The 14,078-nt window shown below is 37.1% G+C and overlaps 1 protein-coding gene across 1 annotated transcript in view; it reads right to left on the reverse strand.

The window, feature by feature from the left end:
• The window catches only part of CTNNA3 (catenin alpha 3), a 1,605,010-nt gene that overhangs the window by 498,017 nt on the left and 1,092,915 nt on the right, over positions 1 to 14,078 (reverse strand). The window contains exon 10 of the mRNA XM_004617094.3: positions 5,744 to 5,900. Coding sequence (XP_004617151.1) covers positions 5,744 to 5,900 — 157 coding nt within the window. The remainder of the gene's footprint in view (positions 1 to 5,743; positions 5,901 to 14,078) is intronic.

Here is a 14,078-nt window from a genome sequence, read left to right on the forward strand (position 1 = left end):
ACTGCATACTATGCATATAACAGACAATGCTATTTTTCTTTTTCTTTGATATCATATTTTAATGGATCTTTTATTTGGAGGGGTTCTATTTTTGCCTTAAAAATTCTCCTCCAGAATCCCAGTAGAAGAGAAAACTCCAGTGTGACTATAAAAAAAAAATGTATGTTCTCACTATTCTTAAGAAACAGTGTTAAAGGTCTTTTTTTCGCACTGAAATCATATTGAGTCTACTTAAAATAATATTTATATTGCTTTTATCATGATTGTAGAAAATTATCCTGCTATGTCTATGTACACATAAAATAAATTAACTGTTGAAAGTTTATAGGGGAATAATCTTCAGATGAAGTAACTTTTTTTCAAGGCTGTATGATAAACAAATGAAAAGTTAGGCTTAAAAGTTAGGTATATGTCTTTTCCTCATTCAAGAAAGTTCCAAAATGATGGGTAGTGGAGAGGGTGGGGGATGAGTGGCAGGGCCAGAACTCATCATGGTATAAACATATTTTAATTTGGTTGTGGGGATTTCATTTGTTTCTTTTTTTTTTTTTTCTATTGGGGCTTCATTCAAGAAAGTTCCAAAATGGAAAGAGAAAAAAAACCCAAAACAAACAGAACCAGTTCTGAAACATGATCTCTAAATTTTGATTTCTTTTTTGTTGGGGGGGAGAGGGTTGTCTTCAGGCCACATCCAAGAGTGCTTAGGGCTTCCTCCTCGCTATATGGTCTGAAATCACTCCCTAGGGAGCCTCCAAGGACTATACATGCTACTAGGGATTAAACTCGGGCCTTCCACATCCAAAGCAAATACCTTTTCCACTGTACTATATCTCTGGCCCCAACCTATCATTTTGATTTTTAAAAATTGGAAGAAACTAATTAGAGAGGAAAATAATTTGTAATATGTGTACATAGGCCTACTTAATTAGATGACAGTTTGACTAAAATTATATCGGACATCTTTTGAGAAAATAGAATCAGATGGGAAAACAACTAAGAAAAGAAAAGAAAACAATGCACATAATAAAAAGATACTAGTAAAACCTACTGGAACTGAAAATTTTCTATCAGTATTCTTTTTGTATAATATTCTTTAATTTTTAATATCATTATATCTGGTAACTATATATCACAGTTTTCCAGATAATTTTATCAAACCACATATTGTTTATTGGGATAGATTTAAGAAGATAGCTCTTTAAAAAGATTTATCTTTCTCAACTGTGGCATAAATTTTAACAACAACTTTCCAGTGAAGTTGGTAATAATGGTTAGTCTTTGCTAAACCACCCTGAATACACAAGACAGTCTTAAAAATAATTTTTTATGTCTCTTTTTAAGAAAGGACTGGAGAAATAGCGCAGCTGATAGGGAGTTTGCCTTGCACTTGGCTGACCCAGGTTCGATTCCTCCATCCCTCTCAGAAAGCCCAGCAAGCTACCAAGAGTATCCCACCTGCAGGGCCTGGCAAGCTACCCATGGCGTATTAGATATGCCAAAAGCAGTAACAAGTCTCACAATGGAGGTGTTACTGGTGCCCGCTCGAGCAAATCGATGAACAACAGGATGACAGTACTACAGTGCTATTTTTTAAAATTATTTTAATTTTATTGAATCGCCATGAGATAGTTACAATCTTTCATGTTTGGGTTACAATCTCACAATGAGGTGTTTGATCATTACAGTGCTAATTTTAAGAAACATTTTCTAAGTGATGCAGAAGAGACCCAGGGTCCCGTCTGAAAATAAAGGCCTGCAGATAAGAAGTTACACAGGCCCTGTGGTGTCAGGGATTACATAGGCCACTTTGGCAATGCTCAGGAGCTTTCAAGACACCACATAACATCAATTTGTGCACCACACACGTGGTGCTGTAGACTGAACCAGGTTGAGCTGCATGCAAGTTCCCAAAAAACATTTTAACTTCATCTATTGAATTATTTCACACTTGAAAGGATGTGAACAGGAATGTGGTCAGGATTTTTTTAAGTACCTTGATTTGCAATGTGTCCATGATCAAGTTTTAGACATACAATACTCCAACGCCAATGTCATCTTCCCCCACTAATATCCCCAAGTTCCCTCCCATCCCCCAAACTGTCTCCTTATTAGGCACCCTTGAAATATAAATATTGTAGTTTGGTTAATAATATTACATTAGAGATGCAAGTATCTCCCTGGTAAGTAGATTCAGTTTTGTAGAAGAGTTTTGGGGTCCTGTTGCTTCATCTATTGTATAAATTATCCCATAAATTCCCCATTTTAAGAACTGTTTTTCTCGGGGTCACACCTGGCAATGTACAGGGATTACTCCTGGCTCATGCACTCAGGAATTACTCCTGGTGGTCCTCAGGGGACCATATGGGATGCTGGGAATCAAACCCAGGTAAGCCGCATGCAAGGCAAATGCCCTACCTGCTGTGCTACGACTCCAGCCCCATCTTAAGAATTTCTAACCCAAATTATATCTACCAATAGCATATCCTCAGAATTAAAAGTCTGCCCACAAATAACTAATAAAATTAAATTATGAGATGCACTTTAATTCTTTACACTGAAAATCAGTATCACTATATCTAGTTATGGAAATTAAAATAATATTAATAATATACTCACTGTTGCATTTCTTTTTTTTTTCTTTTGCTTTTTGGGTCACACCCGGCAATGCACAGGGATTACTCCTGGCTTTGCACTCAGGAATTCTTCCTGGCTGGCAGTGCTCAGGGGACCATATGGGATGCTGGGAATTGAACCCAGATTGACTGCGTGCAAAGCAAACGCCCTACCCGCTGTACTATTGCTCCAGCACGCACTGATGCATTTCTAAAACAATTCTTTACTGAATGTCTATTTGATCAACTAGAGCCTGCATTAACTTTTTGTTTGTTTGGGGGCTACACTGAACTTTGCCCAGGGTTTATTCCTGGCACTGCACCTAGGGATTATACCTAGAAGACATCAGGGGACCATATGAGGTGCAGGGTCCGTCACAAGCAAAGTGAACAACTTACCTGTTAATATTGGAGCTGATATCTCAAACTCTGGTATTAAAAACTTTTATTAAATATTTCTTCATTTAATACTATTTTTTGAGTTACTATTTGGTACTATTCACTATGTAATAGTATACCTGCAGAATTTAAGAACTATTACTATCTTTTTTATAGTAGTATAAAATTTAAACAATTAACTTCATCAGAAAGATTATTGATGATCTTTATTACTACAGCTCTACCTTAAAGTCAGGCTAAAATCTCTCAAATTTTACTTATTTTGACAAAATCAAAAAGTACTTCTAATTGTGGCATTTTTAAATTTCTAATTAATAAATTTTAGCAATCATTTTGTAGTGTAACTGTTGTTTATTCAAATTAGAATATCGTGAGTGAATTTTTTAGTTGGTACATGGAATTACATATCACAAATCCCAATCACATGCTCAAACTGCTCTTTAGTAATGTAAGTACAAGCAGTAATTCAAAATTCAAATTACTAATAGAGTAATAATGAATTACTCTGGGGGTGTCTATTCAATCATTTTTGAATGCTTCCTTTCCCCCTGTCTTTCGATGATATGTAATATGGTGTGAAGTTTCTCTACTGTTTTCAAAGTGACAACTGAGCCATGTTCTATCACACAAAAGTATAACCATATCGGACCTAAAAGTTGGGAAGAGTTGATAACTTTAGCAAGAATCTTGATTTTAGCCAATGACATAAAAGATCATAGTTGTAAGTCACCATTGTATTTTTCAGATAAGTAAGAACTTTTCTTTGTAAAGGGACACCTGGGTTAGTAAGCACAAGCTCTAAATTCAAATTAATCAATCTGACACTAAACTTTTTATCTTTGCACATGTCAAATTTTCATTTTAATTTTTACAGATGAGTGTAAAATGTGGGTTTTATTTTTTTCACGTTTAGTAGTATCTGAAATGTCGTTTAGCAGCACCCATTTGGAATTATTCACTGTGATATTAAATTATGAAAGAAAATTTAAAATCTAAATACTTTCATGTTCTATAGTCAAATACTTATGACTGATTTGCAGAGGCTAAATATGATACTAAGTCAGGAACAAGAGAACTTTGTTAGGGTAGTCTTCCTTTTTCTTCAGCGGTCTTCCAATCTGTGGTCAGTGGAACTGGGATAACTCCCATGAAATTTGATCAACTAGTTGGGCAGGATAATGTATATCAGGAATGCTATCCATATTACACCAGTAAATGAAGTTCAAAAGATCTGCTCTAGATGCTGGAAAGATAGTACAATGGGTAGGGTGCTTGGCTTGAATGGGTTTATATCTTAGCACCTCGTATGGTCCCTAAGCCTGCCAGGAGTATCCCCAAGGTCAGATTCAGAGGTAAGTCTTCAATACAGCTAATTGTGATCATACACAAATGGCATCTTCATTTGTACAACATACAAATCATAAGGGGCTACTAAAGGTCAAGATATATAAATCATTTACATACTCAAAAATGGAGAGTGAAGCTTAATAAATACTTCAAAAATAACATAGAGAGGATCAATAGCTGTATTAAATTAATGTTAACCATCTCTGAGTATCAGGGAACTGCAAATCAAAATGAGAGTAAGATACCAACTCACTCACACCAATGCAAATGGCCATTTTTTAAAAAGTTAGAAACAAACAGTGCTGGGAGGGGTGCAGTTAAATAGCAGCCCTTATTCAATCCTCATGAGAATGGAAACTGGTGCAGCTTCTATAGAAAACACTACGAAACCTCAGAATCGTAAAAGTAGAATTAGCATATGATATAGTAATTGCATGCCTTGGTATATATTCAAAGAATTAATTTGAAATATTTAAGCATATGTATAGTCACTGTCATTTACTGTAATCAAGAACTGTGGGTCAAAGCAATAATATAGTCAGTAGGGCACTTGCCTTGAATGTGGCTGAAGGTTCTATCTCCAGCACATCATTTGGCCCCATGAGTCTACCAAGAGTGATACTTAAGCACAGAGCCAGGAGTAATCCCTGAGCACCACAAAGTGTACCTCCCTACATCCCTCCCTGCCAAAACAAACAGACAAAAAATATACTGTAGGCAACTAGTCAAGATACAACATCTATTGTGCTCAATATCTAATGAGTAGATTTAAAATATGTGGTATGTATACACAATGGAATACTACTTAGCTAGAATGAAAAATGAAATAGTTTCCTTTGCTACAACTTGGATGAAATTAAAGTCTCATGTTAAATCAGAAGGAGAAATATAAATGCCATAATATTTCACTCATGTGAAATATAAAGAAAAGAAGCAAGAAAATAAACAACAACCAGTGGAAACAAATCCTTATATTCTACCAACAAAACTGAGTTTACTAAATAGTTTCAGGGAACATGGCAGGTATTGGGGTGGGAGGGGTGGCAGGGCCAAAGGAGAGTTCTGTAGTATTTTGTCTCTTTGGTGGTCAGTGTGGTAAAGCAAAACCATGTGCCTAAAGTATAAACATTAATACTCAAAGTTATAGTAATTAATAATATACTATGCTGTTATGTATAGTATTACAGTTAAAAAACTGAGTGACTATTCAGTTGCAGATGAAGCAGAAGAAAATTGAATAATCCTATGCAGCAGAATTGTGGCTTTGCTTCCAAAATCACTATCAGCAACAAGTCTCATATTACATACACATAATTTTAGTCAGTATTATCTTGTTTCAGAAAATTAACACGAGCAAATCTATGGAATGAAAGATGAAAACATACCAGATACTGCCAGGAAGTCATCGATACTTGTGATGTCATCTACAGCTTCAGTGAGGACATGGATGTGATTCTCCCATGTGTGCTTATACATCTCCATGTTTTTTCTGACCACTTGACTTTTGGGTCTTGAAGCCAAAGCAAGTGCAGCATTAATAATCTGTAAAGGTGCAGAATGTTCATAGTGATTTATTTGAGATTAGTTATATTATGCAGGCAACAGGAGTCCTTTTTTGTTCTGCCCAGAGCTCACTCCTGGATCTGAGCTCGGTGATCACTCCTGACAGGCTCTGGGAGCTATATATGGTGCCAGGAATTGAGCCCGGATTGGTTGGGTACAAGGTGAGAGCTCCACCAACAGTACTATTGTTCCACACTAACATCTCTCCTTTAAAAAATATATTGCAATAGAGAAAAAATTAAAATATCATAATATGTAAGACTTCTTTGATTTCTGTAGCAGTTTAATTTGGGGGAATAATTTATTTATTATTTATTTAGTGTACTTAAGCCATAAGTACACTAAGAATTTTAATATCTACAACAACAATTATTAATTGCTAATAAGGACATATGACTATCATTCCATTCAATAAGCTATACATTCCATTTGAATAAAATATGTCAGTAGACTTTCAAGAACAGAAATCACATTCAGAGAATTTATAAGTACAGGATTCTGAGAAAGGAAAAATATTCACTAGTCATTGGATTCACGTATGCAATTAGGCAAAAAATTTCCACTATATGCAAAGCACTGAAACAAAAGTCCTGACTTCCTTGAGTACTTATTGAAATCCATCAGGAGTCATACTTAATGAAACAGCTCCTACTATCCTGAGTTGCATAATGTACTATTTCATATTTTAGAAAAATGACAATAAGCATATATTTATATAATGGTCTCCGAGAGTAGTGGAATTTCAATTCTTACTTAAAATTTCTGTGTACCTGAACATTTATGCTAAAATTTAAGGTTAATATGTTTTAGTTTTGAACTTAGACTAAAGTAACACTTTAAAGAAATATTATCTCTAATGTTTTTTTCATCAATAATCAAGACAATGATTTAAGTATTGGAAGAAAAAGAGGGATTAGACATTAGAAAGTGAGTCAGGGCAGACTTGTTCAAATATGTTGAAAGACAGTATTGATTAGGAGATTAGATGCCAACTTTCCAATTATGAAGGTTGAATTTGAAGTGATTCTTGGCTCTATATGTATATTTCAATAAGGTAACCAAAGAAGTGAAATTGAAGTTCATATAGACTTCAATTTAGACATTTGTTTATACATTATTTCATGCATTGTAGCAATAATGATTAGCTTGGGCATTTAAAAATTACTCTGCAGGCCCACCCTTCACCACTGGCAAGATATTGATTCACCCATGCATCTGCCCTATCAATTCCTAACTAAATCTCCAAGAACATGCACACCAAGCATCTTCTAAAATTAATGGAAACACAGCTCATGACAGCCAACTAATTGACCCAGACCAAAGATCTTGAAGTCTTTGGACCACACGGCCACATATGTAGCTGCGCAGCACCTCCTAATTCTGCAATTCTGCAATCCCAGTAGGAGCACACAAAATAAGATGGGAAAATAACAAAGAAGCCAACTAAACTCAACAAACAAAAACAGTAGCACAGAAGGCTCAACTAGCAATAAATAGCTTAATAAATTCTTTGACAAAGACTTAACAACCAATGATCAGATATAACAATCATCACATAAAATTATTTTAATATTTATATATTTTAATATTGGAGCTTTATATAATCAATTTTATCTCTAGATCTGCACCAATAGTTGTTGCTTTTGTTTACATTAAAATAAATTTAAATGTTAAAAATATATTTTGCAGTAGGTAATAACATCACAGCAAAAATAATCTTCCACCATAATTACTAAAACAGCCTTTGACCTAGTAGTAATAAGCTTAAATTGAGGCAAATATAAACTATCGATGATTCTCCTTAGACTGTACAGAAATAAACCACAGGGCACGTTAACTCAGCAGCTGATGAACCACACACTAGTTGATATTGTTGATATTGCATTTCTGACAAGATGCCAGGTGATAGTGGTGTCACTATCTGGGATTCCCAATCCAATGGAAGTGCTATAACGAGGGGACTATTGCAAAGGGAAGCACAAGATGCCATATAACACATCTTGTGCTTGTACAACACAAAGAAAGGGCAGCTGCAGAATAAAATATATTCCTAAAGACTTACACTAAAATAATAGCACAGCGGGTGCAATAGCGCAGCAGGTAGGGCGTTTGCCTTGCATGTGGCCGACCTCAGTTCAATTCCTCTGCCCCTCTCGAGAGCCCACAAGCTACCAAGAGTATCTCAACTGCATGGCAGAGCCTGGTAAGCTACCCGTGGCATATTCGATATGCCAGAAATAGTAACAACAAGCCTCACAATGGAGACGCTACTGGTGCCTGCTCGAGCAATTCGATGAGTAATGGGATGACAGTGACAGTGATTTAATATCTCTTGACTTCAATTTTACTAATCTATTAACTCACAATATACATTTTTGTACATTGCCATAGTTCTAGTATCTGTTCTGCTACTGGACAGCTATGTGTACTGTAATGTTGAAATGATATCTTCACAGCTGATTTTTAAAGTACTGGTGGGAAGCCACAGTAGGAATATAAAGTCATGGTAGTAATATATTTTCTAAGAACAGTTCCAGTTCTGTTGCTGATCCAATTTATCTGATTCAACACTGAATACTATGAGAAAACTTTATCCTACTTGACTCTAAAAGCAGACAATTTTCAGATGTTCTAGCCTTGTTTAAGCCAGAAAAATGTTCTTCCAAATGCTGTACCCATAAGATATTAGCTATATGTCTATGTAAGAACAAAAGACTTTTCTGCTTTTGAGCACACAGGGCAGTACTCAAGTCTTATTCCTGACTTTGCACTCAGGGATCACTCCTGGTAATGCTTGGGGAATTGTTTGGGTTGCAAAAGACCAAACACTGGTCAGCTATGCTGAAGGGAAGAGCCCTATCTACTATACTATAGTTCCATCCTCCAAAAGACTACCCTTAAATCCTCATCATGCATAACTAAATTTAGTAGAATGAATTGTGTTGCTTTTGCAAGCCATTTTCTTTAGGTTATAGTAGTAATACACACATGCACACACATGCACACATATATAATATACATTTTATTATGGAATATACATATTCCATAACCTTATGCATCACCTTGCCAATTATTTCACTTAAATATTTTTCTCTCTCTTAAAAATTATTAGAGTTTAGTTTATGTGGTTAAACTACTGTTAACACTTTTGGTATTGATGTACAGAGTACCTGACCACTACCAAAATTCCCACGACCCTTTACCACCAGCCCAATCTTCATTCATCTCAGCCCTTCACCCAATAGCTTGTTAATCAGGTTTTAAATTCAAGACCAAGTGCTTGTCATTGTTCAACATTTTCACATCCTACTTTTGCCTCTCTATATTCCAGCTGACTAGGGAAATCAATTGTAATTTGTATTTTTCCTTCTAACTTTCTTCATTTAACATGACTCGCTCCAGTTCCATCCATGCTGCCATAAACCTCATGATCTTTTCTTACAGCTGTGTAGTATTTCAGGACTGGAGCGATAGCACAGCAGATAGGGCGTTTGCTTTGCACACAGCCAACTCAGGTCCAATTTCTCCGTCCTTCTCGGAGAGCCTGACAAGCTACCGAGAGGATCCTGTCTGCATGGAAGAGCCTGGCAAGCTACCCCTTGAGGATTCAATATGCCTACAACAGTAACAAGAGGTCTCACAATGGAGACGTTACTGGTGCCCACACGAGCAGATCAATGAACAAAGGGATGACAGTGCAGCAGTGCTACAGTATAGTATTTCACTGTGTATTTATGCTATAATTTTTTTATATATTTATCTGTCATTGGACTTTGGGGCTGTTCCATACAAAGCAATGCACTGAATAGAAGTCTCTACATATTTTCAACTTTTTTTTTATTATTGTGGTAAATGCCAAGAAATTAAATTAAATCTATAAGTTGTACAGGAAATTTATTATTATTTTTTGAAGAATCTCTATATATTTTTCCATATAGTCTAAACCATTGACAATGGAGAAGATGTGGTGAAAGAAGAAACTTTTTCCATTGTTGAGAGGATACAGACTGGTTTAGCCTTTATGGCAACCTCTATGGAGAAACCTTTGACATTTCTCAAAAAAAGTAAAAATGAATATTCCACATGACCTACAGATTCCACTTTTTGGCATCTATATCAAGAAAGGACATAAGCATATCTATGTTCATTGTAGTACTTAGTACAACAGCCACGGTATAGAAACATACCAAACATTCAATGACAGATGAATGGATAAAGATGTTAGGGGGAAATATACAATAGAATATTTAGGAGGTATACAAAAAGATTTAATCTCACAATTTACTAATTAATGGAAGTGTAGGCATTATATTCAGTGATGTAAGTTGTCAGGAGGACAAATACCAAGTTATCTCACTTGTCAGCAGTGTACATATAAACAAAAGAAGGGACTAGATAGTATCAACTGGTTACAAACCCTTGAATTTTATAGAACTGAAAATACCCCAAAGTGGAGAGAAAAATGGAAAGAAAAAGCAGGCTAGAAATGACATGTAGACAGTAGGCCTTAGGTACTGTGGTGGTAGGGAAGGTGCAATAAATGTGTATAAACACTCTCCGAGGAACAGGGAGAGAAAGATGAAAGTCATAAGTCAGATCAGTGATGGCATTAAGGCTGGCATTAAGGCTATTAGGGAACTAGAGCAAGCCAATTTTGTTTAGAAGAAACAATGGAAATGATAAAGTTTTGAGGTAAATTTATAAAAAAATATAAGATAAAACAAGCCAGGAGATTTAAAAGAAGAATAAACAGAATATAAAAACAGTGAAAAAAATCAATGAATAGAAAAAAAATACCGAAAACAAAACCAAAAAATGCTCAGAGCTAACATTGTAGACTATCCTATTTTAGCTTCAAAATAACAATGCCTTTGGTTAATCTGATGCCCACTTATTTAAATTTGTTTTGAGGCACATTTGTGAATGAGATTGTATTATTCACGACTAAGAAAAATAAAAGTAGACTTAAGGAAATGAAAGAACATCCTCTGCTCATGGATCAGAAGGAGCAATATTCTCAAAATGACAGTATTACACAAAGCAATATACATATTAAATGAAGTCCTTAGTATTTTTATAAAACATGAACAACAACATTTTAAGATGCAAACCAAATCCCACTAAAATTTTATGAAGTCAGAAAACTCTCCACATAGCCAAATCAATCCTAGAGTTGGGGGTGGGGGTGGGAGAAGATGGGAGGCTTCTCTTTTCCCAACTTTAAATTATAATATAAAGCTATAGAAATCAAGGCTGTGTGATACGGGAATAAGACAGATTCTCAAGCCAATGAACAGAATTGAGAGTCCAGAGATAGAAATCTTTAGGAATAAGGACATCTGATCTTTGAGAAAGGAGCAAAGAACATGAAACGGACCATTGAAAGTCTGTTTATCAAATGGTACTGGAAAACTGGTCCGTCACATCTAAAAAAAGAAACTCAGAAATATGACTGCAACCCAATCATGAACAACTCTACCTGTGTATCTCAAGGTGATTCAATTTAAAAAAAAAAAAGCCAAAACTCATGGGTTGACCACCTCCCCCAAAAAAACAACTTAAAAATAAAAGTCCTTTCTCCCACCATACACAAAAGTCAACTCAAAAAAGATTAAGGATCTTTAGATCAGACCTGAACCATAACATATTCAGAAAAAAACAGGCAGGATATTTTATTACATTGAAACTAGAGAGAACTTCTATGATTTGATATCATTGACCAAACAAACAAAGAAAAGGATAAAAGAATAGGGCAACATCAAACTAAAAAGCTTATATGCTACAAAAGAAACAATAACCAGAATAAAATGACATCCTACAGACTAGGAGAAAATATTTGCCCAACAGTCGTTTGACAAAGGATTAATATTCAATATATTTTTAAAAAAACTTGTAAAACCAAACAAGAAAAAAATTCTATACCAAAAAATGCGGAGAAGAGATAAACAGAAATTTCTTCAAAGAAAATGTACAGATGGAGGGGCTGGAGCAATGGCACAGCAGGTAGTGCTTTTGCCTTGCATGCGGCCAATCCGTGTTCGATTCCCAGCATCCCATATGATCCCCCGAGCACCGCCAGGAGTAATTCCTGAGTGCATGAGCCAGGAGTAACCTCTGTGCATTGCTGGGTGTAACCCAAAAGGCCAAAAAATAAAGAAAAAGAAAATATACAGATGGTCAACAGGTCTCTCAGAAGTGGAGGGAGGGGGAATGGTTTGGGGCTGTATTATTTGTCATCAGAGAAAAGCAATTCAAAGCAATGAGTTATCCCTTGATACCAATGGGATTGGCATACATCACAAAAACAACCTGTTAGTGAATTTTTTTGTTTGCTTGGGTTTTTTTTTTTGTTTGTTTGTTTGTTTTTGCTTTTTGGGTCACACCCAGTGATGCACAGGGGTTACTCCTAGCTCTGCATTCAGGAATTACTTAACTCCTTATGGTGCTCAGGGGACCATATGGGATGCTGGGAATTGATCCCAGGTTGGTGGTGTGCAAGACAAATGCCCTACCCACTGTGCTATCACTCCAGCCTCTCAACATTTTTGAAAAACAATACAGAAACTTCTCAAAAAACTTTAGAGCTTCCATTTGACCCAGCAATTCTGCTTCTTGGTATATATTCCAGGGTCCAAAAATTCTATTCCAAAAGACATCAATGAACTCCAATGTTCATTACACACTATTCACAATAGCCCAAGTCAGAAAAGAAAAAAAAAACCCCACGTCTCTCACATATGAAATCCAAAGAGACAAAGTAAGAGAATAACAAATACTAAAGGCAACAGAACTGTCCTGATCTACAGAACCCTATCTACAGGGAAGGATAGAGTGGGGTGGATAGGGTGTGGGGTTATGGGGAACTGGGACAATGGTGGTGGACACTGGTGGAGAGTGTGGTGTTGCAACTCTGTATTCGGGACACCCTATCATTGTCAGTATTTCCAATCTCTTAAGTGCACCTGGGGCTGTGTGCCCTCTGACCTTTGGCTCTGAAGGCAGTGGCAGTACCTGGCTCTGCCCCAGGGGCCACCCAGCTTGTGGCCTCCATGGACAACCCCAAGCCCCACAAACTCTAGGCCACAGTGCCAGGAGTTGCCTTTCCTGGGGCTCCCGAGGACCGCAGAAGCACTTCTGCAGGGCTTCTCCAGGGCCCTCCGCGGGAGCGCTCCTGGGGCTGGGTACTGGCTATTGAGTTCTTTCCCTGCAACCTTTGCTCACGTCTGATACATAGGGTGGTATCACACAGTTCCGCTCCTAGACTTGGTCAGTGGAGGGGGGCCCAGATGTTCATAGGTAAGCCACAGCGAAGTTCTCGCTCTGTCCTCAAGCCCCTCGCTTCTGCGTCTGCACACCAGGTGAGGGAGTTTAGGGGTGCGAACTGCCTGACCTTTCTCTTGCTCTCTGACCTAGCAATGACCCATCCCCAGCTTGGCCCGGCCCTACATGGGGAGGGAGGGGTGGAGCCATGAGTTTAGGGCAGGAGAGATGGTACAGCGGCGAAGGAGTTTGCTTGCAGGCAGCCAACCCACCTGATGTGGGGAGCTAATTATAGTTATGGTTCTCCCAGCACCACCCCACCAGGACTGATTCCTAAACCTGGAACCTTGAGTACCTGATATGCACCCCAACACTCGGAAAGCAGCAGCAACAACAACAACAACAACAAAGCAGTAATGTAAATTATGAGCCTTAATAAAAATAAACTATGCAACCATGATAAACACAAATACTCAAAGCATATATTTTGTGCTAGGTACTTTTCTAAGTACTTTTTTTTTTTCTTTTTGGGTCATACCTTCAATGCACAGGGGTTACTCCTGGCTCTGCACTCAGGAATTACTCCTGGTGGTGCTCAGGGGACCATATGGGACGCTGGGACTCGAACCCGAGTCCGCTGTGTGCAAGGCAAACAGCCCTACCCACTGTGCTATCACTCCAGCCCCTCTAAGTACTTTTTAACATATGATTTTTACTTCAGTTTAGTACAGCCTATATTGAGGTGGGTACAATTCTTGTCCCTCCTTTATAGGCATCCAGTTATGAAAAATCAACCTGTCAGTCTGACCAACCAAATTCTGTTCTCAATTGCCACACCATCATCTCTCCTGTAGCTATCCTACTATATATATAACGACATGGGTGAGTCTGTGTTTT

This window comes from Sorex araneus, chromosome 5 (genome assembly GCF_027595985.1).
Source record: "Sorex araneus isolate mSorAra2 chromosome 5, mSorAra2.pri, whole genome shotgun sequence".
NCBI classification, from domain to species: domain Eukaryota; kingdom Metazoa; phylum Chordata; class Mammalia; order Eulipotyphla; family Soricidae; genus Sorex; species Sorex araneus.